Source organism: Budorcas taxicolor, chromosome 19 (genome assembly GCF_023091745.1).
Source record: "Budorcas taxicolor isolate Tak-1 chromosome 19, Takin1.1, whole genome shotgun sequence".
NCBI classification, from domain to species: Eukaryota; Metazoa; Chordata; class Mammalia; order Artiodactyla; family Bovidae; genus Budorcas; species Budorcas taxicolor.
Window position 1 is genome coordinate 22749295 of NC_068928.1, and position 27500 is coordinate 22776794.

The 27500-nt window shown below is 53.3% G+C and overlaps 2 protein-coding genes across 2 annotated transcripts; both read left to right on the forward strand.

Annotated features, from left to right (window-relative positions):
- Positions 1 to 1791: 1791 nt before the first annotated feature.
- Positions 1792 to 7568, forward strand: SERPINF2 (serpin family F member 2). Its single transcript, XM_052658740.1, has 9 exons — positions 1792 to 1854; positions 1995 to 2036; positions 2155 to 2217; positions 2497 to 2698; positions 3298 to 3441; positions 3598 to 3801; positions 4592 to 4734; positions 6348 to 6552; positions 7159 to 7568. Exons 1-9 carry the CDS (start codon positions 1792 to 1794, stop codon positions 7566 to 7568), a joined length of 1476 nt encoding a protein of 491 aa, XP_052514700.1.
- A 7963-nt stretch (positions 7569 to 15531) lies between these two features.
- SERPINF1 (serpin family F member 1) lies at positions 15532 to 27490 on the forward strand. The gene is made up of 8 exons (XM_052658270.1): positions 15532 to 15583; positions 20018 to 20103; positions 21457 to 21655; positions 22277 to 22432; positions 22848 to 23051; positions 24581 to 24723; positions 26238 to 26448; positions 27114 to 27490. The coding sequence occupies exons 2-8, from the start codon at positions 20026 to 20028 to the stop codon at positions 27371 to 27373; spliced, it is 1251 nt and encodes a 416-aa protein (XP_052514230.1). The 5' UTR covers positions 15532 to 15583; positions 20018 to 20025; the 3' UTR covers positions 27374 to 27490.
- The last annotated feature ends 10 nt before the right edge of the window (positions 27491 to 27500 follow it).

Consider the following 27500-nt stretch of genomic DNA (forward strand, 5'->3'; position numbering starts at 1 on the left):
AGAGGCATCTTTTCTCTCCCCTCCCCCTGCCTTCTGGACTCAGGCTGGAGGCAGCCAACCAGGAGCCAGGACATGGGAGGACAGGGATTAGTATCCTGCATCCTGATCCAGGTTTCCTCCCTTGCCTTTTGCAGCTTCCCCTTCCCTCTTCTTGGGAGGGGGAGGCAGTTCTGAGGAAGAGGCGAGGACCGTGGCAGCGGGAACCTGAATGTGACTCAGCCCAGCTCTGCGTCCTTGGCCGGGTCACACAGCTCTGAGCCAGACTAAAGCGGGGATAACCCCCCACTTCACGGGGTCACTGAAAGTCCCCTGTCTTTCTTGGATCTAATCCCCTGATCGAAGACAGCCTCTTTGTCTCCTGAATCTCCTTTCTCCAGGCTCAGGTGGGACCCACCTCTCCCGGGGTTCCAGGTGCCTGTCCCAGTATGAGATGCCCTGGTGGGAAAGGGGCTTTTGGTTCCAGTATCAATGTTTAACCGGATGTGCAGGTCAATATTTACCAGAAGAGAAGGCAACTGGAACAGTGGTTGGCTGAGAGCAAAGGTCCTGGTGGGAGGGGAGGGCTCAGCTGGGCTTGCTGGAGCAGGGCAGAGCGTGGGAGCACCAAGCGGGGCTGGAGGGAGGTTGTGTACAGCAGTGAGGAGCCTGCAGAGGTAAGGGCGGGGGGTGCCTCGGCCTGGAGGTGTCCACCTTGCTGAGGGGGTCTGGGCTGAATTTATTCAGGAGGTTTGTGACTTCCCAGCCTCCTGAGATGATGAGGAGCCAAGGTGGGGGCGTTCAAGGGGAGTCTCTCTGGGAAATGAAAAACTAGAGGTCTTTTTCTTGGCAGGAAGATTAAAAACCCAGGTTGGAGATTGGGGCCCTGGCCAAGGGTCCTTGTGTGGGACACAGAGGGGGCTAGGGGTGAGAGAAGGACACTTGAGATGGGGGCGGGGTGGGGGTGTGTTCGAGATCCGCTCCGGGGCCAGACCAACACCTGCCCATCCCCACCAGTCATCCTGGCTTCCCGGAGTCAGCCTGGGGCTAGAGCGGGGGCCGAGGCCTGTGTTTTCCGTAAGTCCAAAGGTGGCTCTGGCCACAGTCATTCATTGGGCTCAGCCGTTGGGTCAATAAGGCCAGTCTGGCCCAGCTCCCCACCCCTGCTGAGACCACAGGCCAGCCCACCCTTGTGGACAAGACCAGGCCAGCCAGAAAGGGGGGTTGGATCGGAGCTCTGGGGAGGGAATTCCAGTACAGAGCAGGCTTCAGGACAGGCCTCCCAGAAGAGGGGCCTTGGGAGGCTGACAAGAGCCATCGCTGCGTGCTGGCCCGTGCAGTCAGGGCTCACCAAGACCGACTTGGGTTGGTCTCCACAATACATGCGGGAGGAGGAAGGGACTTTTGCCACCATTTTAAAAGATAAAGCAGAGCCCAGAGAGTTTAAGGGACACATCCTGGGTCCTCTGCCAAGAGGCGAAGCCTGGATTCAAACCCAGGTCTGACTCACAATTCCCGGCCTTGAGAAATGGGGACTTTTTCTGTGTGGGTAATATTTTCTGCCATGAACCAAAACACTTTCAGGGCATACAGTATGAAAAACCAGAAAACACAAAGAGGGAAGAAAGCAATTCGGGAGAGAGTTCGAGCAATTCACAGCTCAGAGAGACACGCTGTGGGCGTGGGTACTGCGGCTGGCATTGTCCCTTCTGCTTGGTGGCTCAGGACTCCAGCTGCCCATGAGCCTGTGGGTGGGATTCCTCGGCGGGTGCAGGGGTGAGGTAGGAACAGAGCCTTCCCCTCCTGCACAGGAACATGGCGCTGCTCTGGGGGCTCCTGGCGCTCAGCCTCTCCTGCCTGCCAAGCCCGTGCTCAGCGGTGAGCCTGGGCTGAGGTCTGGGTGGGGCAGGGCGGAAGCTCTGGGAGAGGTCAAGGGTCTTGGGGAAAGGGGTGGGGGGCTGGGTTGAGGGAAGTCTTGGCTTCAGGGGTTCCCTCTCCTCTCCCCCCGCCTCTCTCAGCAGTTCTCTCCTGTGAGCGCCATGGAGCCCTTGGGTCTGCAGGTACTGGGGAATGAGAGGCAGGACAGGGAGGAAGGTCCCCAAGGGCCTCCCCTGTGGCTGGTGCTGGGTGGGGGGCTGTGGGAAGGGCTGCTCTCCATCTGCTTCCTCCCTTCTTCAGCTAATGAGCGGGCAGGCCCAGGAGAAGCTGCCCCCACTTTCCCTCCTCAAGCTGGGCAACCAGGTACAACCAGGTGGGGCTGGGGAAGAGTGGGCGGGACCCGCGGGAGGAAGGCAGATCCGAAGGGCAAGGAAACGGGGAGGGGAGGGTGGCAGTGAGGCTGAGGCCTGAAGGGAGAGGATGGGAGGGACGCGAGGGAGGAACCTAGCCCCCAGAACCCGTCGCCCACGTCTGGACAGGGACAAGGCCCTGCTGTCTCCAGTACAGGGGCTTTGAAGGAGATCTTCAACAGAGCTGACCCCTTGACACCAATGCTCCCCCCACCCCCATCTGTCCCTGCAGGAGCCAGGTGGCCAGATTGCCCCGAAGAAGGTCCCAGGAGACTGCAAGTCGTCCCCAACCCCGGAGCAGACACGCAGGCTGGCCCGGGCCATGATGACCTTCACCACAGACCTCTTCTCCCTGGTGGCCCAAAGCTCAACCAGGCCCAACCTCATCCTGTCACCTCTGAGTGTGGCCCTGGCACTGTCTCACCTGGCACTAGGTACTGGGGCAGCAGACCAGGAGATCAGGTGCAGACCAGGAGAGCTAGGAGGCCAGTAGGAACTTGCCTCCTTCCCCAGAGCTTACTAGCGGGCACTTTCTCCATCAGGGTCTCTTGAAAGTTTGTTAAAAACACAGACTCATGTCTCCGTGAATCAGAGTCTCAGGGATTGGGCCCAAGATGGGCCTCTGGTGATTTTTATGCAAGAGTCTGGCAGTTCCAACATCTCTTTTGGACTGGAGGGTCTCATGGTGGGACAGAGTCCAGAGAGGGAAGACGATGAAATGTCACCCATACTAGCAGCAGCAGAGATGGAAGTAAACTTGGGTGTCCTGACCCTCAGGAGGTTGGAGGAGATAGTGTGGTCTTGTGGGCATGCTCATTGTATATATTCACAGGAGGACTTCCCTGGTGGTCCAGCACTTAAGACTCTGCGCTTCCATTGCAGGGAACATGCGTTCAATCCCTGGTCTGGGAACTAAGATCCTGCAATGCTACAAGGCACAGCTCCCCACTCCCCCGCCCCCCACAAAAAATAGAGGGTTAGGAAAAGACATGGGGGTGGGAATGCCCACTGCTGCTGTGTCCTCCCCACTCAGGTGCTCAGAACCAAACGCTGCAAAGGCTGAAACAGGTGCTGCACGCAGACTCAGGGCCCTGCCTCCCTCACCTGCTCAGCCGCCTCTGCCAGGACCTGGGGCCTGGGGCTTTCCGGTTGGCTGCCAGAATGTACCTGCAGAAAGGTAGGTGTGGGTGGTAGCAGACACTGCTTAGGTAGCTAGGTAGTGCTCTGGGGTGGACAGGGTGAGGGAAATGGGCGTGGGCTCAGGCAGCTGGTCGGAACGCTGATGGCTCTGGAGCCCAAGTCCTGGCAACAGCCTGTGCTCCCTTCTGTGTAGGATTTCCCATCAAAGAGGACTTCCTGGAACAATCAGAACAGCTCTTTGGTGCAAAGCCCATGAGCCTGACAGGAAGGAAGGGGGAGGACCTGGCAAACATCAACCAATGGGTGAAGGAGGCCACCGAGGGGAAGATAGAGGATTTCCTCTCAGATCTGCCAGATGACACAGTGTTGCTTCTCCTCAATGCCATCCACTTCCAGGGTGAGCTCCTCCCCTTCTCAGGTCCCCACCTGCAGCCCCTACCCCTGCCCTGTAGGCATGCTTTGTTCTGAGGGTCCCTCCTTCTCCCCAGGGCTAGGCTGGGAGGCGGTAGGGAGGGTAAGAGATAGGTCGCAGTGTTGCTGGGAGGAGGCCCAGGAACTGGATGGGGCTTTCATGGAGAGTTCCCTAAGAGGAGCACACGGCAACCCACTCCAGTATTCTTGCCTGGAGAACCCCAAGGACAGAGGAGCCTGGTGGGCTACAGTCCATGAAGTCGCAAAGAGTCGGTCACGACTGAGCGACGAAGCACAGCACAGCCCTAGGAGTAGCAGTAACAGTAGCAGCGTTAGTCATGTCCAACTCTTTGTGACAGCATGGATTGTAGCCCGCCAGGCTCCTCTGTCCATGGGGTTCTCCAGGCTAGAATACTGTCTTCAGAGGATCGTCCCAATCTGGGAACTGAACCCGGGTCTCCCATTGCAGTCAGATTCGTTACCGTCTGAACTATAGGGAAGTCCTCCCTAGGAGGAAATGAAGTCTGAAAAAACCTGGGGTGATGGGGGATTTCCTGGGAGCAAAGCAGGGTAGGGGGAATGAAAGCCCAGATTCTGCAATTGCTCCAGAGAAGACACCTCAGATCACCTGGGTATCACCTGGCACACTACTGCCTGGTGCCTTACCCTCCACCTTTTGTCCCTTTAATGGGTTCTAGGTGGGACGGGGAAGAAGCTGGTGGTGTAGACCCTACCTTTGTCCCAGTCTAAATGGCCCTGCCCTCTGTTGGATGCAGGCTTCTGGAGGAACAAGTTTGACCCGAACCTCACACAGAGAGACAATTTCCACCTGGATGAGCAGTTCACGGTGCCGGTGGACATGATGCAAGCCCTCACGTATCCGCTGCACTGGTTCCTGCTGGAGCAGCCTGAGATCCAGGTTACCCTTGACTACTCAGGCCGGGCCTGGGTGCTGGGAGGTGGGAAAGGAACTGTGCAGCTGTGGGCCACCACAGGGGCTCAACAGTGCACCCCACCTTCCTTGCAGTCTTGTCACTGGGGCAGGTGGCTCTGAAAAGTCTTGCTGGGCCCTCACCCAGCGGGACTGAGACGCGAGTCTCTTTGTGATCCATTCATTGGGCATTAGTTGTGTGCAGACTCTGTCCCAGGCACTGCGGTTCAGTGGAGAACAAGGAAAACCAAATCCAGAGAAGATGCACAGTGCATGAGCAAACAGAGATCAACAGGATAATTTCAAAGAGTCGGGGGAGGTATTTTAGCTAGAGTGGTCAGAGAGCCTTCTCTGAAGAAGGGACATTGTTGAGGCCCCTTTGGCTAAGGGGATTCATTTCAAGGACCTGTGGGTTGTGGGGCAGCACAGGGCCTCAGCAACCCGAAGTCTTTGAGATGCAACTTGAGCTCTCACACATGCTCCTTAGAAAGGAGGGTCTGATTGGGATGGCTTTGTCAGCTTCCTGATGGAGCATTCTGACTAGAGAGAGCGCTATGCTGTGTGTCTCAGGTGTAGCCTCCCATGCTTCTAGCCTGAACATGGTCCCCTTGGCCTGAGTGAGCACTGGTCCCTGGGCCAGTCAACTGAGATGGCGGTGTTGGTTAATTTCACAAGGCCGTGACTGAGAGGGGCTGTGGGCAAGGCGGGCCCCCTGGAACAGTGTCCTGGCCTCTCTCCAGTTCACCCTGACACGAGCACCATCTGATTCACCTCCCCACCAGGCTGTGTCCTGCCCACACTTCCTTCACCCTTTAATTTTTTTAATTTTTTGTCTGTGCTACTTGGCATGTGGAATCTCAGTTCCTCAACCAGGCACCAAACCTTTGTACTGGAAGCGTGAAGTTTTAACCACTGGACCACTAGGGAAGTCCCTTCCTTCAACCTTTAGTCTCCATCCTTTGCCCTCCTTGGCCCTCCTCTTCCTTGCATCCTCTGCAGGCCAGCCCAGGCAGCCAGATGCTGGCATTCTCCCTCCCACTTCAGGGGTCCTGCCCCCTGGGTGCTCTGCCTGGAGGCCGAGGAGTCACATCCACTTGGGCCCGTGGACCCCAATGGTTTTACCCCTTCTTGAGCTGCAGAAACCCCCATTCGCATGAAATCTTACTCCAAATCACAGTATAAATAGGCAGCCAGGCAAGTCACTGTTGGAGGAGAAAGGAGTAGAGAGGGTACCCCCCTCCACCAGGGAAACCTGTTCCACTGTACACAGGGAGGAAGCGAGAGGTGGACACTGGGAGTTCCTCATTCCAAGTCACGGGCTGGCTGGTGGCAGGGGAAGAGAGAGAAAACCACCATTTATTGAGTGAGCACCACCTGTGTGCAAACACTCTGCTAGAAGCTTTTAACAGTGTATCTCTTTCCATCAGCTGGCAGTGTGGGTAGGTAGTGTCACTCTGCCCATGAGGAAGTGGAGGCTCAGGGAGGTCCCCATCCCCTGACACACCTGTGAAGGCTGGGCTGTCATAAGGGATGCTGGCCCAGCTCCCACCTGGGCCTGGGCACTTTCTGGCCCTCATGGTGTCTCCTTCCCCTGTCTGTAGGTGGCTCATTTCCCCTTTAAGAACAACATGAGCTTTGTGGTCCTGATGCCCACCCGCTTTGAGTGGAACGTGTCCCAGGTGCTGGCCAACCTGACCTGGGACATTTTGCACCAGCCCTTGCTGCGGGAGAGGCCCACCAAGGTCCAGCTGCCTAAGCTGCATCTCAAATACCAACTGGACCTGGTGGCCACCCTCAGCCAGCTGGGTAAGGAGGCCGGGCATGGGACAGCCCCCCACTCAGGCTAGGTGGGGTGGGTGAGGAGGAAGTTTCCAGCTGGCAGGTCAGAGTCCTGGACTTTTCTGGGGCTTAGGGAGGTGAGAACCTTTGGATCCTCTGTCCTGGGGAGGGGTGCGTGGCCCAGCCATTGAGGGCCTTCTCTGCTCAAGACTGAGCACTGTAAAGAATCCTGAGTGGAGAGCCAGAGTGGCACGTGAGCCTCCCTGGCTCCCCTGCAAGAGGCACGGGAAGCCCACCATGTGCCAGGGGCTCAGTCTTATGGGGTGGGCAGGTGAGGAATCAAGTACTTAGAATTCAGCATAAGTGGTAAGATTGAAGGCTTCTCTCCAGTTCACCTGGGAGAACACTGAAAATGCACCAGGCACCTATCTGGACTTTGGGGCAGACAATCAGAGAAGGCTTCCTGGAGGAAGGGGCCTTTAAGCTGATACACAAAGGTTAAATAGGAGTTAACCAGCTCTCTGTGAGTTCAAGGTGTTCCCTGACCAGGATGCCAGATACCCTTCCAGGCAGGTCCAGGCAGCCTGTGGGGCAGAAGGCAGCTCTGACCAGCCATCTGCTGCCCCGGGGCAGGCCTGCAGGAGTTATTCCAGGCCCCGGACCTGCGTGGGATCTCCGATGAGAGGCTGGTGGTGTCCAGCGTGCAGCATCAGTCGGCGCTAGAGCTCAGCGAGGCCGGTGTGGAGGCGGCCGCGGCAACCAGCACGGCCATGTCCCGCATGTCCCTGTCGTCCTTCGTCGTGAACCGCCCCTTCCTCTTCTTCATCCTTGAGGATAGCACCAGCCTGCCCCTCTTCGTGGGCAGCGTGAGGAACCCCAACCCTGGCGCGCAGCCGGAGCGCAAGGAGCAGCAGGACTCCCCCAGCAGGGACTCCTTCCAGGACCACAAAGGCCGCCCCCGCGGAGACAAGCCTTTCGACCCAGACTTGAAACTTGGGCCCCCCTCAGAGGAGGATTACCCTCAGCCTAGCAGCCCCAAGTGAGGGGCTGTGGCCTCCAGCATCCCGAGTCTCTGCTTGGACCAACCTCTCAACTTGTGTGACTCTTTCCAAAAACAGCTTTGTGGGATTGGGGCTGGGGGCCTGGGGAGGGCAGTCTGGGAGAGGGGAGGAAGGGAGCCGTTCTCTTGTCTCCTCTTGGGGAGTTTGGGGTGGGGTGGCGCTGGGAGGAGGGCAGGTGTCAGGGAACCATGGGCCTCGGTCCCACATCGCTTCTTCCAACGGGGCCCAGAGGGTGTCCTGGTTTGGGGCTCAGACAGAGGGGCAGCAGTGGATTGTTTTGTCAGGAAGGTAGGTAGTTCATTCCCTAGGGCAGCTGTGTGCCTCCACACTTGTTTACCAGAGAGGGAGGAACAGGGAGGAGGGGACACCCTGGCCGAGGAGAGGGGGCGGCCGCCTTGAGGTTGCACAACACGGGTGGAGGTTGAGCTCCCCGCACCCCTGCCTCCTGAGCTGCCCAGGGCCCACCAGCCTCCTGCCCACTGTCACCCCAGTCTCCCCGCTGGTCCTCGGAGGTGCCAACACTGCCAAGACTCCTCTTCTTCCTTCTCCCCTCTGCCCCCTCTGCGCGGCGTCTCAGTGGCTGAGAGGGTGGGGAAGGGGGGGCATTAGCTCCTGAAGGCTCTTTTGTAAAGTTTTTGTAGTGATTTTTACGCCACGTGAATAAAGAATGAATGGCCCTGTCTGCTTTGATGCCATTGTTCGGGGTATGGGTGGGAGCACAGGGTGCTGGGGGAAGGCGGGAATGAGGCTACCGAGCAGACGAGCGGAGAACCAGCTGGGCTCCAGGGAGCAGTCCTTTCCTTGCCACGTCTGGCCTCTGGCCACGTGCCAGCCCTTGTCCAGTGCGCAGGCCCTCTGACCTCGCCAGCCTGGCTCTGCTCTCAGCCAGGTCCTCTCTCCGGGCCTCAGGCAACCGGCAACAAAGGTGGCCCAGAATAGCGCCAGCCTCCTGGTTTGGGAGAAGAACTGGCAATTAGGGAGCTTGAGGAATTTCTAATTACACGCCAGCCCCCTCTGTCAGGAGCTGGCGCCCGCCAGCCAGGAAAGGGAGGGGAGCAGGCGGCTGGGAGCACGGGCTCCAGCTGGAGACTGTCAGTGCCTGAGGATTTGAGGGAAGCGACTGGGGGCACCTGGGCACAGGGCTGAGGGCCACATGGCTGTCCACGTGGGTGGGCTCTTGTCTGTGAGTGCAGGTGTCTGTGTGGAAGCAGCCACTTGCAGCCCTGTGGTGCAGTGGTTAAGAGCAAGTCCCTAGGACAGGCTCTGGCTTCTAACAAACCAGCAGGGTGGGGAGATGAGAAATAAGTCAACAAGCGACATACATGGTGTGTCAGAGGGGGATGAGTGCTCTGCTGAGAAGTAAAGCAGGGAAGGCCTCCCTGAGGAAGTGACTTTGGAGCAGAGACTAGAAGGAGGTGAGGGCAGGCACTAGGGGGACATCCTGAAGAAGAGCATCCCAGGCAGAGGAGTGGGAGCTGCCAAAAGGTTTAGGATGAGCAGGAGATCCGTGGGGCTGGAGGAGAGAGAGAATTGTAAAGAGATCGTCGGTAAGTTACTGGAACAAATCGGCCAGCCCGCCCGCTTAATTTTCCCACTCCTGAGTTTTCTTCAGTTCTCTCCTGTCTATTCGGGCTCTAGCCACCATTTGGCTCTAGTCATCACACCCAGGGCTGCCTGACTACATCTTCTGCCCTGTGGATACTTGTCAGGTGCCTCTGCTGGGCCCAGCAGCACCCCACGCTCTAGGGCTGCAGTGGTCCAAAAGCCGACAAGATCCTCCCCCACAGAATCTAAATCTGGTGGTAGACTGGTCTAGTCCAGCAGTCCCCCACCTCCGGGATCTAATGCCTGATGATCTGAGGTGGAGCTGCTGTAATAATAATAAAGTGCACAAGAAATGTAATGTGCTTGAATCATCCCCAAATCACCCCCTACCCCACTGGGTCTGTGGAAAAACTATCTTTCACGAAACCGCTACCAGGTACCAAAAAGGTTAGGGATGCTGGTCTAGACAACAAACAAGTTAAAATTTTGGATTGAAGTATAGGGCTTCCCAGGTGGCTCAGTGGGTGAAAACTCCATCTGCAATGCTGGAGACACAGGAGATGCTGGTTTGATCCCTGGGTCGGGAAGATCCTCTGGAGGAGGGCATGGCAACCTGCTCTAGTACTCTTGCCTGGAGAATGCCATGGACAGAGGAGCCGGGCAGGCTACAGTTCATAGGGTCACAAAGAATCAGACATGACTTAGCAACTGAGCATGCACGCATGCATAGTATGCTGAAGCGTAATGAGCTGGACACGACATAGCGATGGAACAACAACAAAAGTGTAATGAATTTGTTTCACGAACCGTGCGCCCCTGTGCAGATCAAGAAGCAGTACTCACTCTCCTGACTCCTGATAATGGACTAGTTTCTCCTGGTTTTGAACTTGAAATAAAAGAAGCATGCAATCCGTGCTCCCTGGTGCCTGGCTCTTTTCATTTAACCTCCTGTTTATGAGATTCATCAGCGCCATGGGGATGGCGATTATTTACTCCCTGTGGAAGAATTTAATTGAGGGGCGCCATGGTCTGAAGTAAGCTCTGGAAGGCTCATTTGGATGTTGGGTGAGCAGACGTCGAGGGACAAATGCAGGAGGAGGGAGGCTGGTTAGCAGGCAAGAGTCGAGTCGTAGGTGGCTTGGCCCAGGGTGCTGGCTGTGGAAATGCAGGGAGGTGACCAGACTTCAGGTATGTTGTGCAGATAGATGTTACAGAATTTGTGCATAGATTGTAGCGGAGATGAGGGAAAGGAGAGGCTTGCAGACGTAGGGTTCATCATTCAAATCCCCGGATTTTTGTCTTGAGAAGATGAGTTTTACTGAGATGGGAATCTGAGTGAGGGGCAGACTTTAGGATTGATTGGAGATGTCCATTTTGAACATGACTGAAATGCTACATTGATACAGAGCGGCCATATGTCCCAGTGTGCCCCGGGCAGTTCGAGTTATCTCTGTGGTTCCAGTTTAATTCACAGCATCTATTTTTGATCTTAGAAGTGTTTGGATGATGAATTATCTGCTCCTCTCACTTGCTGGGCATCCATGTGGTTATGTCAAAGTTGAGGCTGGAAGTGTGTATTTGGGAACATACAGATGCTTTGAAAGTCACAGAACTGGCTGATGTCACCTAAGAGGAGATGAAGAGAGAAGAAAGGGGGTCCCAGAATCAAGCCAGCAAGGAAGGTGGAAAAGATGGGGCTTGTGAGATGGAGAAAAATGGGAGGATGTAGGCAGTCAGGGTTTCAAGAAGGAGGAAGAGTTGGCTGCCTGCTGCCAAGGGCAGAGATGTCTGCTCCTTTGACAGCAGTTTCAAACGAGAGCTGGGCACAGAAGCAGGTTGGAGGTTGAGGAGGGAAAGTGCTAAGACAGTGCTGATGCCACGGTAACTAGCTCTGTCCCGTGTGGGTGGGAGGAAGGATGGAGAAACGGACAGTAACTCTAAGGGAGACGGCAATGAAGGCAGTGCCTTCAAACAGGGAAGTAACAGAGGCTGTTTTACGGCTGCGGGATGGTCCTTCAGAGAGGGGCACGTTGATTACACAAGAGCGGGGCGGCCCATACAGTGCTGCCGTGACACTCTTGCTACATCCTTGTGCACATATGCAGTCTTTTTGGCTCAAACACTTGCAATAAATGAGTTGGGGGTTTGCGTTTTCTTTCACTGCCAGGGCTGCCCCATACAGTCATTACTTTTTTCGAAATTTTGGCTGCACCTGGTCTTTGTTGTGGCATGTGGGCTCAGTTGCCCAGCAGCATGTGGGATCTTAATTCTCCGACCAGGGACTGAACCTGTGTCCCCTGCGTTGAATTCTTTTTTTTTTTTTAATATTTATTTGGCTGTGCCAGGTCTTGGGGCATGCAGGGTCTTTTAGTTGTTGAACACAAACTCTTAGTTGTGACATGTGGGATCTGGTTCCCTGACCAGGGATTGAACCTGGGGTCACTAAGCGTGGAGTCTTAGCCTCTGGACAGCCAGGGAACGCCCACGCTAAATATGGTTATGCATAACTTTGCTGTTTGTTGCCAGATTGTTCTTCAGAGGGGTTGTATCAATTTACGTTCTCATAAGGAGGGCCCAAGAGATCCTAGCTGTCCGTATGCTCACTAGTACTTGGTATTCTCAGAAGCTCCAGTTAAGCCCATCTGAAGAGTGTGAAGTACACTCATCAAAGTATGGTTTTAATTTGCATTCCCTTGATTAGCTGGTGAAAAAACATCTATTCATAAGTTTATTAGACACTCAGGAGTCTTCATCTGTGAATTACCTGGGCCTGTTTTTCTGTTGAATTGTTTTATTTATTTGTAATTATTGCTCTGTTATAGTTAGTAATCTTGTCAGTTACCTGTGTTACAAACATTTTCTCTTAGTGTGAGGTTTGTCTTTTCATTTTGTTTTATGGTAGCTGTTCACAAGAACACGTTTTTAATTTTAGTGCCAAATTTATCAGTCTTTCACAATTTGTGCTTCTTTTGGTGTCTTGTCTAAAAAAGCATTCCTATTCAGAGACCACAAAGAAATCCATCTATACATTTTACTAAAATGTTTACATTTTTTTTCCAGTTGTGTATATCTGTTTGTACTTGCTTTTTTTTCTTTTTTTTTTTAATGGAAGAGAAGGAACGAGTGGCTTTATTTCATTGCCAGGCAAAGGGGAACCACAGTAGGCTATTGCCTCAAGAACTGTGGCCCCTAAATTTGTTTTTTAAGGCATTAAAATTATCTTTGAAAGGATCCATACAAAAGAGATTATTATTACCTGTCTCCAGGGAGTGTGGACTCAGGTGACTGGAGATCAGAGGCAGAAGAAGACATTCTCTTTAGATAGTTTTGAGTTTTGAACATATGAACAAAATACCTGTTCAAAACTAAGTTGAATAATTTAAATAAAAATTCATTAAAAAGGTGCTGCAAAAACAGAAATTGTTTTCCAGAAACACTTAAATCTCTAGTGTACCTACAGTTAATTTTTGTGTATGTTGTGAAACAGGGATCCAACTTTAGCTTGTCCACAAAGATGGTCATGCCTTCCCATGCTTCTTCCTTATTTATTACTCTTTTATTTGGGGCTTCCCTGGTGTTCAGATGGTAAAGAATCTGCCTGCAACGTGGGAGACCTGGATTCCATCTCTGGGTGGGAAAGACCCCCGGGAGGAGGGCATGGCAACCCACTCCAGTATTCTTGCCTGGGGAGTCCCGTGGACAGAAGAGCCTGGTGGGCTACAGTCCATGGGGTCACAAAGGGTCAGACACGACTGAGCACATTCTTTTACTTGACTTCGCCAGGTCTTACGGGTGGCACATAGGATTTTCCATCTTCATTGTGGCAAGCGGGATCTTTTTTCTTTGCTGTGGCATACAAACCCTTAATTGCAGCATGTGGGGTCTAGTTCCCTGACCAGGGATCAAACCCAGGCCCCTGCCTTGGGGTCGTGGAACTCTGACTACCAGGAAAGTCCCCTCCCCATGTTCCTATGATTAGCATATTCGTATTCATTCTGCAAAACTCAACTTAGACTCATATATTCCAACTTTGCTGCCACGACAACCTGTAGAGCAGTGCCATCCATCAGAAACACAATGAAAACCACATGTAGTTTAAGATTTCTAGCAGTTACATTAAAAAAGAAATAGGATAAGTTAACCTTAACAGTGTATTTATTTAATCCAATATACTAATCAGGGTCAAAATTATTGCTATTATTCACATTATTTTTCATACTAAATATTCAAAGTCTAATGTGTATTTTACATTTACAGGTGATCACAGGAGCTCTGTGGCCACCCGTGGTGAGTGGTTATCATACTGGATGGCATGGCTGTAGACAGCTATCACAGAATGTGCTACATTATACTGGAAGGATCTAGGCTTGTATCAGCCTGTTTTTAGCCAGTGAGCTTCTGAAGGATGGGCACGAAGTCTTAATCATCTATGTACCCCTCCATGTACCTAGTGAGTGATTTGAGTAGAGGTCCTCAGTTTTTGGTTGAAAAGATTGAACTCTGACTGCTTTCTTTCCTTTTTAAAAAATCGGGGTATACTTGCTTTACAATGTTGTACAATAAAGTGAATTAGCTATATGTATACATTTATCCCCTCTCTGGGCCTTCCCTCCCCCTGACCCCACATCCTAGCCACCTGGATCATCACAGAGCACCAAGCGGAGCTCTCTGTGTTATACGTAGGTTCCCACTCACTGTCTGTTTTACACATGGTAGTGTGTAAACGGGGCTTCCCTTGTGGCTCAGTCAGTAAAGAATCCGCCTGCAACGTGAAAGACCTGGGTTTGATCCCTGGATTGGGAAGATCCCCTGGAGGAGGGCATGGCAACCCACTCTAGTATCTTGCCTGGAGAATCCCCACCGACAAAGGAGCCTGGCAGCTGTAGTCCACGGGGTCACAAAGAGTCGGACATGACTGAGTGACTAAGAGCAGTGTGTTTATGTCAATCCCAATCTTCCAATTCATCCCAGTACCCCCCACCACCCAGGGCCACATGGCCAGTTTCTATGTCTGTGTCTCTATTCCTGCCCTGCAAATAGGTTCATCTGTACCATTTTTCTAGATTCTATATATGTGCGTTAATGTACGATGCTTGTTTTTCTCTTTCTGACTTACTTCACTCTGTATGACAGACACCTGGTCTATCCATATCTCTAGAAATAACCCAGTTTTGTTCCTTTTTATGGCTAATATTCCACTGTATATATGCACCACATCTGTATGCATTCATCTGTCGATGGAGAACGCTGACGGTTGACACACTTTCTTTACATAACTCTCAACCTGGTTCACTGGGGAGTTCTACCCAGGGGCCCTAGCTCGGCTGCCTGGAGCCTCACATGAAGTGTGTGTGTGTGTTAGTCTCTCAGTTGTGTCCAGCTCTTTGCAACCCATGGACTGTCGCCAAACAGGCTCCCCTGTCCATGGGATTCTCCAGGCAAGAACGCTGGAGTGGGTAGCCATTCCCTTCTCCAGGGGATCTTCCCGACCCAGGGATTGAACCTGGGTCTCCTGCATTGGCAGGCGGATCTTTTACTGTCTGAGCCACCAGTGAGGGTCCCCTAAATGTTCTCTTCTTCTAAATATCCCAGAATGCTTTCCCTTCCTTCTCTGACCCCTCCTTTTCTGAACAACCACTGGGCCTGCGTCAGGACTCACACGTGCCTGGAAAAGGTTTTGGTACATTCTCTATAATCATTTCTCATGTCAGTATTTTAGTCTCACAATCACACTGCAAGTTTCTTAATGCCCCGAGGTGAGCACAGCCTTGGAGCCCTGCTCCCACGTGAAATCTACGGTGCCCAGGTGGGTGCCAGGTACTCACACTCGGCCTTCTCTCAGGACTAATGTTTACGGTACATCTCACTTCTTCTGCCTCAGATATTTTCCCCACTGCCTTGTTTGATCTTCAGAAATCAGAGCATTTCAGGGCTGAAAAAAGCACACAGACCTCCCAGTCCCATTCACTCATTTTTCAGTCAAGGGTAGGGAGGAGCCATGAATGATGTCTTGCCCCAAATCTCAGTACCAGAACCAAGGACCAGCAAAAACCCGAGTCCCAGTTCTGGACCAGTGTTTCCTCTATTTTGGCTTCCTCCTGGGCCTCCTCCTGCCAGACTCTTCCTCAGCCCCGCTCCCACCCAGGCTGCCCTTTGGGGGTGGGGGGCATGGCCAGGGCTCCCAAGAAAGGTTTGGTGCTTCAGTCTGATGTGTGAACTGGGGGTGTGTGGCAGAAGGCCAGCAGTGGGTTAAAGTTAACACCAGACAATGATGCAATCACAGATGCAATCACAGACTCCAAATTGAGTGCAGGTCGCTTTAAGAAAGGAGTAGCTGTAATCTGAAGCCTGCTGGACGCTGGCTAGGGAGGCAGCAGAAAAGGCTCTGGTGCTCACAGGAGCCCCTCAGTGTGCAGACCCAGGCTGGGCGTGGAGCGGCGGTGCACCCACAGGTAAAGCAGCTCCCTGTCTGGTCCGCGTGTGTATCAGGGGAAGCTGGGAGGCTCCCCGGGGCTGGGGTGACGAGGGTGAGGCAAGTATAACTCCAGGGAGCAGAAAAGAGGGGTGCCAGGGGGAAGAGGCGGGGAGACCATAGTTCCTCCACCTTGGGGACCAGGGTGAATAGGTGAGGGACGGCAGAGGGAGCTGGAGGTCAGAAGGTCAGAACCCAATTATCTCTAAATCACTAGAAGAAGAAGCTGGAGAAACTGCACCACTAGAAGAAGCCGGGAAAACTCTTGAATGGAATGGGTTGGAGAACAGTGGAGGAGGGCAGTGGAGGGGAAGAAGCTGAGAACGTGGCTAGCTGCTGGGTTAGGTCTGAGCAGCAGTTTGCGGTGGGGTGCTCTGCAACCCTGGGGGAAAGAGGCTGTTGGGTGCTGTGCCTCCACTGGGGAGCCCATTGGGCAGCCTGGCCATGGCTTAGGCTTAGCTCCCTGTTGCCTTTTCAACATCATTGGCGCTGATTTCAAAGGTAATTTCTCAACACTGCCAAGCAGCTGGCCTGAAGGGAGCCCTCCTGGGGCAGGTGGTGTGCTGGGATGGAGGGCAGCGGGGTCCTTCTCTCCAGGGCCCACCCTTTTTCTTTGGCCAAGTCAACTGCCAGTACAAGCTGGGAGATCAGTGGGGTCCTGGCCTCTCGCAAACAATGACCGCTATTGAGTTCAGCTAGGGTATGGGATTTGGGGGGCTTAGCTGCCAGAGCTGGAGAGGTTGGCCGCCCGCACCCTCGGTGCTCCCTGGGGCCAGCCACATTGAGGGGCGGGTCTGGGCCAGAGAAGAACTTCAGGCTTTCCAGAAACCCCATCATTGTCTGGCCCATGCAAGTCCACCAGTTCAACCCCCAGGCTGAGGGTGGGAGGGGAAGCGGGCCAGGGAATTCTGTTCCCAAGACTGATCCTTCTGGGGTGCGGGGAGCCGAAACCCCTGGCTGCTCTGCCTCCACGTGTTCAGGTTCCAAGACTTCAGAAAAAAAGTTGCCTGGGGACTTGGTGGGGTCACCACGGTGGGGTGGGTCTGGGCGGTGCCCTTCCCTGAACTGCCCGTGAGGTCCACCGCCATGTGGCTTAAAGGCTGCGTGGTTCTGGGAGGAGAAGGAGGAGTGATGGTGTTTGTCTCACCACTGGGTTTAATCTGAAACACATGTACTGGCTCAAATGTATCCTTCCAGCCGGTAGGCAGGATCCCAAAATCGCAGTTCCTTGTGTCTCTTGACTGGGGCAATGTGGCCGAGAGGCAGGCCTGAGCTTGGCTGAGCTGGGAGGAGAGTCACTTCCTCCCTGCCCCCGCGGCTTAGACACTGCCCTTTGGACGGGATGGTACCACTGTCCCTGTGCCCCTGGCCAGGTGACGGCTGCCTGGCCCAGCCCACAGAAACGTCCCCTTGGACAAGACACCGAGTGTGCTCAGACGGGCCCTCCTGTGCAGAAGACCCTTACTCCCAACCTTCTCCCTGCCCTTGGAGGGTGCTTTCAAGAATCTCTCCACTTCCCTCATCCTCAGGGCTTCAGGTGGAGGGTTCAAAGAGGCACCGTTAATAGTGTCAGAGGTACTGTTAATACCTGGCGACTAGCTCTGACAGCTGTGGACCCGTGTGCCTTTCCCTGCCAGGGTCCCTCACCACTGCATCTTCAGTCCTCAGCTCACCCACGTGGTAACAGTGATCACGTGACCCAAGGTTTGAGCTCAAACTCTGTAGGGACTCCTATAGAGAAGACCCACCTTCAAGAGCATCTGGACTTGGTTTCCTTAAACACCAGGCCAGGGTGGCGTCTCTCACCTCCTCCCTCCTCACTCGGTTCCCTGCCCTGGCCCAGGGACTAGAGCTAATGGCTTTTCCTTGAGCCCTGCCACCCCTGCATCTCACTGAATTTCCAGTCTCTGCTAAACCAGTTTGCTGGGGCTCAGGCAGGGAAGGCCCCTGCCAGCTCTGGGTGGGGCTGGCCGGGTGGAGAGAGCAGCTGTGAGCCTGGACGCTGTTACGGGCTCTATCTTGCCCTGCAGAAAGTTCTTCCTGTTGCCTCAGTGGACAATTTCTCCCTGAGTGGCAGGGGCTGCCATGCAGAAGAGCAGCTGGCTGAGAACAGAGGGGTCACTGAAACTCACTGGGAGACACGTGTTCAGGGTTTAGAGAGAAAGCCAGGCTGGTGCCCACTGGCCATCCAGCCGTAAGCAGAACAAACTCAGGCCATCTTTTCTTTTGCTGCCTTTCACATTGTCCAGAAGACTGTGTGTTAGTCACTCAGTCGTGTCTGACTCTTTCTGACCCCATGGACTGTAGCCCGCCAGGCTCTTCTGTCCATAGGATTCTCCAGGCAAGGATACTGGAGTGGGTAGCCATTCGCTTCTCCAGGGGATCTTCCTGACTCAGGGATCAAATCTGGGTCTCTCACATTGCAGGCAGATTCTTTACCATCTGAGCCACCAAAGCAGATTTAATTCAGAGGGCTTTGCCCCCAAATCGCACACTGCATTCTTTTTTGTTTTGGCCACGTAGCATGTGGGATCTTAGTTCTCCAACCAGGGATCAAGCCCAGCCCTGGGCATTGCAATTGCGGAGTCTTAACCATTGGATACAAGGGAATTCCCCACGCACTGCACTCTCAATTTTCCTGTTTGTTCTGAGAAGTCAGGAAAGTGTGTGTGTTTGCATGCACATGTGCTAAGTCACTTGAGTCATGTCCCATTCTTTGCGACCCCATGGACTGTGGCCCGCCAGGCTCTTCTGCCCATGGGATTCTCCAGGCAAGATACTGGAGTGGGTTGCTATGCCCTCCTCCAGGGGATCTTCCCCACTCAGGGATAGAACTTGCATTTTTTAGTCTCCTACACTGGCAAGGGGGTTCTTTACCAGTAGTGCCCCTGGGAAGCCCCGAGTATGTGTTTATGGGTATACAAAAGGAAGAAAGAGCTTGAGACCCTTGGCCTGTGTGTGTGTTGCAGGGAAGGTGAGAGGTACGAAGACAGATTACAAGTGCTTGACTCAGCAATGTGAATGGAGGGAGAGCCAGAGGTCCTGACTGCTGGGACCTTATCCCTCTTTCTAGCCAGAAGGCCCTCAGAAGACCTTATTTATGAGCTCCCCACTGCCTTCATTCCTTCCCACCTCCACATCCTGACCCCAAGGTTGAGCTTACAGAGGCAATGAAGGTAGGAGGGCAAGAGATGGGGGAGCCCTGCACTCAGAGTTCCCTTTGCCCTTGTGGTCCAGGGGTTGGATCAGAGTCGGGTCCAAAGAGGCTACTGCTGGGGAGGTGTAGGGATTTGGGTGGCCTTACTAAGACACGGTATTATTTAACTTGAAGGAAAGAATTTCGAGGGGTGTCAGAGCGGGTTCCAAGCTGATAGGAGGAAGAGGACTTGGCTCCCCAAGGGGAAGGGGGGGCCCTTGGGTTTCAGGAGTAGGAAGACACAATTTGGCTCAGGGCTCATTGGAGAACTCACCTGTCTTTGGCCCCGCTGAGTGTTATGAAGGCATCATTGAATTTAATTCTCATCACAATAGGTAAGAACTGATTTCCATTTTACAAGAGAAGACACTGGGATTTAGAGAGGTATTAAGACACAGAACTGGGGACTTCCCTGGTAGTTCAGTGATTAAGACTTCGTTCCCAATGCAGGGGGTCTAGTTTCAATCCCTGGTTGGGGAATTGGACCCCACATGCCACAACTAAGAGTTCACACACATCTAAAGAAAAAAAAAAAGATTCCCATGTGCTGCAATTGAGACCCAGCACAGCCATACACAAACAAAAAAGACACAGGATTGATGGGAATTCCCTGGCAATCCAGTGGCTGGGACTCAGCATTTTCTCTGCCTGGATCTGGGTTCAATCCCTGGTCAGGGAACCAAGATCCCAGGAGTCCCTGATGAAACCACAGGTTCCAGGGCAGAGCAATTTGAGGAGAGAGCTTGAGAGCTTCTTGTGGGGGACCTGGGGCTGGGCTGGATGCCCCATTCTCTGTGCTCTGTAACTCTACATCTGAGATCCTGCCCCCATGCTGTTACTAGACATAGATCCAAACCCTATATGATGAGCTGGTCAGCTGCCCGCACGGAACAGCCTCGGAGTGCATTTATGCTGGGTCACACCCCCACACAGGAGCCCACTGCTGGGCCTTCACCACTCTGGAGGTTTAGGCCTGAAGGAGGGTCTGCTGGCACAGACCATGGATGAAAGCACAAGCTCGCCATAGGACTGTGGGCTATGAGGCAAGGGGAGGGCTGGGGAGGTGCTGAGAGGGAGGGGTTAGCAAGCTGAGGGTCCACTTCCAGCCCTGGGCGGGAGGGGCTGGATGGAAGGTGACTGGCCCTGCTCTCTGCCCAGGGCGGCTGGTGGTGCAAATGGTGAGGGAAGCAGCCTGCCTCTTCTTTTGCTCTCTTGCAGGCCCCGAGATGCAGGCCCTCGTGCTACTCCTCTGGACTGGAGCCCTCCTTGGCTTTGGCCGCTGCCAGAACGCCGGCCCGGAGGCGGTCAGTAGGAGTTGGGTGCGGTGGGGGCTGCGGCGGTGGGGACGTTAGCAATCCCAGCCCCGCCTCGCCAGGCAGCACAGGGAGACTGGACAGCACCCAGGCTGCAGGCCAGGCTCTGATCTTTCCATCCAGACAGGGCCTTGGTTTTTCCAAGAGCAAAACAGAAAGTGTCTTGCCCTGCCTTTCAGAGGACAGAGTGGCGGTGGGGTGGGGAAGATCCAAGAAGGTGAAAGGTGAAAGCCCTCTAACAAGCCCTTCAGTGAAGATTTTCTCATTACCCTTCATTACTTATGGGTCTCACTGAGGAGCTGGTGGTCTTGGATGTTTGCTCCGATCCTAACTAGGGGGCAGCAGAGATGTAAGAGCGTGGAAACGGCTCTTGCCTGTCCAGACAGCACGGTCAGGTTGCAAAGGCCGATGCCAAGAAGCCTAGGCTATGCGACAATTGGGGGGTAGGGAGGCGGTGGTGACTGTCACAAGGGCAGCCAGGGCAGGTGGGGCATCTTGGCAGGAGCTCTGGACTTCATTGTGAGTTCCAAGTCTGAATTCTGGTTCCACCTCTCAACAGTTTTTTTTTATTTAAGTCACTGTAACTTGAATCTGTTTTATCTATAAGACGGGATGAAAAATACCCATCCTTACAGGGCCAACGTGGACAGTCACTTATTTATCTACCGAACACCTACTCTGTAGGTGCTGGGGATGGGTGGAAACATAAAAGACTCAGTTCTGGCCTTCAAGGAACTGTTTTAAGACATTTACCTTTGAGGATATCACTTAACATCAACTAGTATGAAATGAAGTAACTCAAATGAAAACCACCACAGAGCCTGGCGCATGGTATACACATGGAAAGTGGTTAATACGTAAGTGGTGGTAGTTGACTCTCAAAAATGGCCAGAGAACTAAAGGAGCCTTCACATTGGGGCCACCAGGGCAAGTCTGTGATGGAGGAGGTGATGTCTGATCAGGGCCAAGAAAGACAAGGAGGGTTTGATAGGAGGGTCCAGGTGGAGACCTGGGAGCAGTGGGCAAGGCTGAGCAGACAGGGAGAGTCTGGCCTAAGAACAGGATTTCTTGGGAAGGGGGAATTCCCTCCACTTTTTTTTTCTCATGAGTCACAGGCCTGAAGCTCACAGGTCACTGGTGTTTAAAGCTGGCCAGCTAACCTCTCTTGCGGGTTGCCTCTCGCCAGTGGAGCACCCCCACAGGAGTAGGGGGCACAGACTCATTCCAGCAGATGGCTATACCTCCTCAGGCAGGACAGCCTTCAGGGACCAGGACAGTCCCACGCCAAGCCATCAGACCAGTCACCCCTTGCTCATCCGCACTGGTCCTTGTACTCAAATGCAGGGCTCCCTGGCCCCTGAGAGCACAGGGGCACCAGTGGAGGAAGAGGATCCCTTCTTCAAGGTGCCCGTGAACAAACTGGCGGCAGCCGTCTCCAACTTCGGCTACGACCTGTACCGCATGAGATCCGGCGAGAGCCCCACTGACAACGTGCTGCTGTCTCCGCTGAGCGTGGCCACGGCGCTCTCTGCCCTGTCGCTGGGTGAGTTCCCGCTGCAGAAAGCCCGGGATCCCAGAGCTGCCCTCTGCCCTCTGTACATACCTGACTTTAGGCCCTGGACACACTTCACTTAGGAAGGGTGATGAGGGCCGAGAGGCTGGCCCAGGGATCCCAGCATGTAGGAGTGGAGGCCCAGGTCGGTGTGGGGGAGTACTGCTGACACAGTGTGCGGCCTTGGGACCCCTTACTGACGTTCCTTAAAGGAGCTCCTCCTACGTGCCTGCCTTGTTGGCTTGGCTAGATACTGGGGATGTAACTACACACAAGCAGACACGGTCTCTGTTCTCACTCGGGCCACACAGCTGAGTTCGTGGGGGGAAAGTAGGAAACAGGAAGCTGTAGAACAGTCCGGTAAGTGCTGTGATGGGAGGAGCGCAGGGACTTTGAACCTCACTCCCATCCTTCTATCTTTCCAGGCCTGACGCCTTTGGCCTACCTTCAGGAAAACCTATTTTCCTTCCACTGCCTTCAAATTCCTTCCCACTTAGAAAGTCTCCAGGTACCAGCAGATAGATAGGCTCAGGGTTCAGTGCCCCCGAGAGCTAGGCTGACATGGGCCTAGCAAGCAGTTACAGGGGCTCGCACGCCTGTTCCGCTTGGCAGGTGCGGAACAGCGGACAGAATCCAGCATTCACCGGGCTCTGTACTACGACCTAATCAGTAACCCAGACATCCACGGCACCTACAAGGACCTCCTTGCCTCCGTCACTGCCCCCCAGAAGAACCTTAAAAGTGCTTCCCGGATTATCTTTGAGAGGAGTGAGTTGCCCTGCTGGCCCGAGCTGCCTGAGGCGCGTGGGGCTCTCTGCTGCAATGCATCTGGGGTTTTCTTTCTAAACACTAGAGCATGTCTGCCCGGGGCCAGGCCAGGCACTGAGGGTTGGGCAGGAAGGGGCTGCATGAGTACAAAGAGGATCAGAAAGAGGATATGGGCTGAAGGAGATTCTGGGAGGGTCGGGGGGAGGGCAGTCACATGAAGAGAAAACAGCAATGAGTGAAATCTGTCGTTCCCCATCCAGTGCCCGGGGAAGCTGGCATGGAGTCTGGGAGAGTCCCGGAAGGATGCCGGAAGGATGATCAGGGCCTGCCAAGGATCAGGCAGAGCCACAGACTGTCAGGGGGGATGCTGGGTGAGGTCTCAGAGTGCACTAACCTCTGCCCCATCTCTTCGCAGAGCTGCGGATAAAAGCCAGCTTCGTCCCACCCCTCGAGAAGTCATATGGGACCAGGCCCAGAATCCTGACTGGCAACTCTCGAATAGACCTTCAGGAGATTAACAACTGGGTGCAGGCCCAGATGAAAGGGAAAGTTGCTAGGTCCACGAGGGAGCTGCCCAGTGAGATCAGCATTTTCCTCCTGGGTGTGGCTTACTTCAAGGGTGAGGGCTTCTCGACTTGGCTTTCGGCCGAGGGTGGACAGTGGGTGTCAAGAGGGGGCCAGGAAGGAGGGGACGTCAAAGAAGGCAGAGGAGGACCCTGGAAAGTTCCTTGCCTGAGGGCTGCCTGCTTGTCAGCAAACCCAAGGCAAACACTGGATAAGTACCTACAAAGTGTAAGGAGTGGCGGAGAAAGACCAGCAGAGATAAGGGGGCACTCCCACTCCTGTGCCTTTTTCGGGGCTGGTAGAGGGTCCTTGCCCAGCTCTGGCTGGAGAGATCTGCATGAACTTCATAGCCTTTTGGAGCCTGTTTTCTCGTCACTGGGAGATGGCAAACTGATTTCAGAGGCACTCTGTGTGTGCTGTCTCCTATCTTCTCATGGACCCAGCATCATGCCTGGGACACACAGCAGGTACTCGATAAACCAGGTGTGTGTGTGTGCTAAGTTGATTCAGTTGTGTCTGACACTTCGCAACTCTATGGACTGTAGCCCACCAGGCTCCTTTGTCCGTGGAATTCTCTAGGCAAGAATACTGGAGTGGGTTGCCATGCCCTCCTCCAGGGGATCTTCCCGACCCAAGGATTGAACCCACACCTCTTAGGTCTCTTGCACTGGCAGGCAGCTTTACCACCAGCGTCACCTGGGAAGCCCTTGATAAATCATGTTAGTTCTCTAATAACATTCTTCTAGGCCATAGTGAGGTGCCCAACTATTCCACGGGCCCAGTGTGAGGCCAGCCCTATTCATGAGCCTTGGGTGGGATTTTGGGCAACCTCCCCTTAAAATGCTTCCCAGACGTCTATCAGGCAGTGTTGAGAGGGGACCCCTAAACCCCTAGAGAAAAGTCCTTCATGAAGCACTGAGCTCCAGGAAATGAAAGAAGCTGTTACAGACCAGCATGTTAAAGACCACGTTTAACGATGTGTGAGCATCAGCAAGTCACTTCACCTCTCGGGGCATTCATGCTTTTTCATCTCTGAGATGGTCGATGACATGACGTCGAGGTCCCTTCCAGCTCTGGTCTCCCTGCACTCTGTCTCCCGGGCACATCACTGTAGAAGTGTGTACCAGTTCACCTTTCTCCTAGCTATCACAGAACTGGAATAAACCTGACAATATTTCTGAGTTTACATATGGAAGGTAGTCAGGACCCTCAAAATATCATGGTCCAGACTGCCCATCCTGAGACAGAGCTATTCCAACGTGTTAGGGCCTCTGATGACTCAGGTTCCTGCTGTTGTTTAATTGGTAAGTGGACCCTTTTGCAATCCCACGGACTGTCGCTCCTCTGTCCATGGGATTTCCCAGGCAAGCATACCGGAGTGGGTGGCCATGCCGTCCTCCAGGTGATCTTCCCAACCCAAGGGTCACACCTGCGTCTCCTGTCAATGCAGGAGACGCAGGTCAATTCTCAGTTCTTTACCACTGAGCCATCAGGGAATCCCAAGATTCCTGTAGCTGGGCAATTTTCAGCAGTATGCCTTTCTGGTCTCCTGGGGCTCAGGGCACTCCATCTGTTTCATTCCAGGGCAGTGGGTAACAAAGTTTGACTCCAGGAAGACTTCCCTGGAGGATTTCCACTTGGATGAGGAGAGGACCGTGAAAGTTCCCATGATGTCAGACCCTAAGGCCGTTTTACGGTACGGCTTGGATTCTGATCTCAACTGCAAGGTCTGTATGGGGAGTGTGAGTGGTGGTGTGGGTTCAGGCAGGATGGTGCAGCGGGAATAGAATGGCCTTTGAGATCTAATAGCAGTCTGAATTATTTATTGACTTATTTACAGCTGAGGGGGGTCTTCATTGCTGCACATGGGCTTTCTCTAGTTGTGGGGTGGGCTTCTCATTGTGGTGGCTTCTCTTGTTACGGAGCTGTCTGAATTTTACCTGCTATGTGCCCTTCAGTAAGTTAAGAGCTTTTCTGAGCCCTTACTGGAGTGGGTTGCCATGCCCTCCTCCAGGGGATCTTCCCAACCCAGGGATTGAACCCAGGTCTCCTGCATTGCAGGTGGATTCTTTACCAGCTGAGCCACAGGGAGCCCAAGAATACTGGAGTGGGTAGCCTATCCCTTCTCTTGCGGACCTTCCTGACCCAGGAATCAAACCAGGGTCTCCTGCATTGCAGGCAGATTCTTTACCAACTGAGCTATCAGGGAAGCCCCACTAGCTGAGCCCTTTGTTTCTAAAAATGGAGAGCCATAGCTATTCAAACTTATCCTCTGACTCAGGGTTTGTTGCAAGGGTTGGTAAAGTGAAATTGAGTCCTCAAGACCAGGCTCTCAAATGCTGGGTATTTATTTTTTTGTCTTCCCTTCTCTTTTTCGGGGGAGAACTTGTATTTATAAAAATCCAAACTTTCAAAATCTGTCACAAACTCCAATTTGCTGGCATTTTAAGTCTCTCCTAGGTGACTTAAGAAAATTCTAAGTCAGTAGTTTTTTTCTTTGGGAATCTGACAAAATGCCTGAAGCACTGGAGAGAAATGCCACCTATGCATCTCTGCAGGTGATTTCAGGGGCTCCTGGGACCCCCGATGCCATCTGCCCTTAGGTTAAAGACCTCTGCTCAGAGGGCCACTGTATTGCCGCTTCTTCATTGCTCTTCCCAGTGCCCTTGTTTCTAGTCCAGGCTCTGTGTATACCAGGTATCAGTAACTGCTGGCAGGCAAACCTTGGGAGAAAACACAGACCTGGGAATTCAATTCTGGCTCTTTGGAAAACCACAGAAGAAAATTCTCTCAGCAGATCACTTCAGTTGGTATTAGGCTAAGAAAAGACAATGGCTTACGCTTGAAGAAACATCAGGAGATAGCTTTTATTTATTTAGCTGCATCAGGTCTTAGTTGCTTCGTGCAGGATCTTTCATTGCAGTGCAAGGACTCTCTAGTTGTGGCCCATGGGCTTAGCTGCTCTGCAGCATGTGGGATCTTACTTCTCAGCCCAGGGATTGAACCGCTGCCTCCTGCAATGCCAGAATTCTTTAACCACTCTACCACCAGGGAAGTCCCATCAGTAGACATCTTGCTGCCGGAAAACAACAGCTTAGAGGGACAACTGTTACACAGACAAGGGGCGGGGAAGCGAGGCAAGGCCTGGTCCCAGAAGAGAAGGTGGCTTGGGGTGTTTGTCCATCGTTAGGCTCCTGGGCTCCTAACGGCTAACCCATGTGACTCCTCCCTGTTGTTTCAGATCGCCCAGCTGCCCTTGACTGGGAGCACAAGTATCATCTTCTTCCTGCCTCAGAAAGTGACCCAGAACTTGACCTTGATAGAAGAGAGCCTCACCTCTGAGTTCATTCATGACATAGACCGAGAACTGAAGACTGTTCAGGCAGTCCTGACCATTCCCAAGCTGAAGCTGAGTTATGAAGGCGAACTCACGAAGTCCGTGCAGGAGCTGAGTACGGCTGCAACACCTCTTTGCTCTTGGGGAGGGTGGGGTTGAATCTTTGAGCCTTCCTTTCACCTTGCTACAGTGAAAGCGCGAGTCGCTCAGTTGTGTCCGACTCTGCGACCCCATGGACTGTACAGCCCATGGAATTCTCCAGGCCAGAATACTGGAGTGGGTAGCCTTTCTCTTCTCCAGGGGGATCTTCCCAACCCAGGGATCAAACCTAGGTCTCCTGCATTGCAGGCAGATTCTTTACCAGCTGAGCCACAAGGGAAGCCCTCCACCTTGCTAAGCAGAACGCAAAGCCTCCACAGACTAGTACTGGGGCCCGGGATGATCCCTTCATTCTAATAGTGCTGGAGGGGAAGACTGAACTGCCTTCCTTATCAGACTCATTCCTAAGCACCCAGAGCATACATCCTATAACAGGAACTCTGAACACTGCTTCTCAAGATAGGTCCCTTGACCTGGTTTCTAATCTTAACCTCACTGGCTGTGTGCTCTTAGGCAAGTCACTTAACCCTTAACCAGCCCAGAGCTGTACCTATGTCACGGAGAGTCAAAAGCAGTGTTCCACCCCCCACTTTGCTTGCCTTCTTGAGAATCAGGATTGTATTCTTCCTTGCAGCGTTCACAAGGCAAGGTTTTAATGGAAATCCTTCTCAATTTCTGCAGAGCTACAATCCCTGTTTGATGCACCAGACTTTAGCAAGATCACAGGCAAGCCTATCAAACTTACTCAAGTGGAACATCGCATCGGATTCGAGTGGAATGAGGATGGGGCGGGTACTAACTCCAGCCCAGGGGTCCAGCCTGCCCGCCTCACCTTCCCTCTGGACTATCACCTTAACCAACCTTTCATCTTTGTACTGAGGGACACAGACACAGGGGCCCTTCTCTTCATAGGCAAAATTCTGGACCCCAGAGGCACTTAATACTCAACTTAATGTTCAAATACCCCAGAAGAAAAAAACACTAGCGGGATGGCAGATTATATATTATATGAAGGCTGCCCCTACGTTTCAATGTATACTTTGCAATAAAAGTGCTTTCTCCTTACCT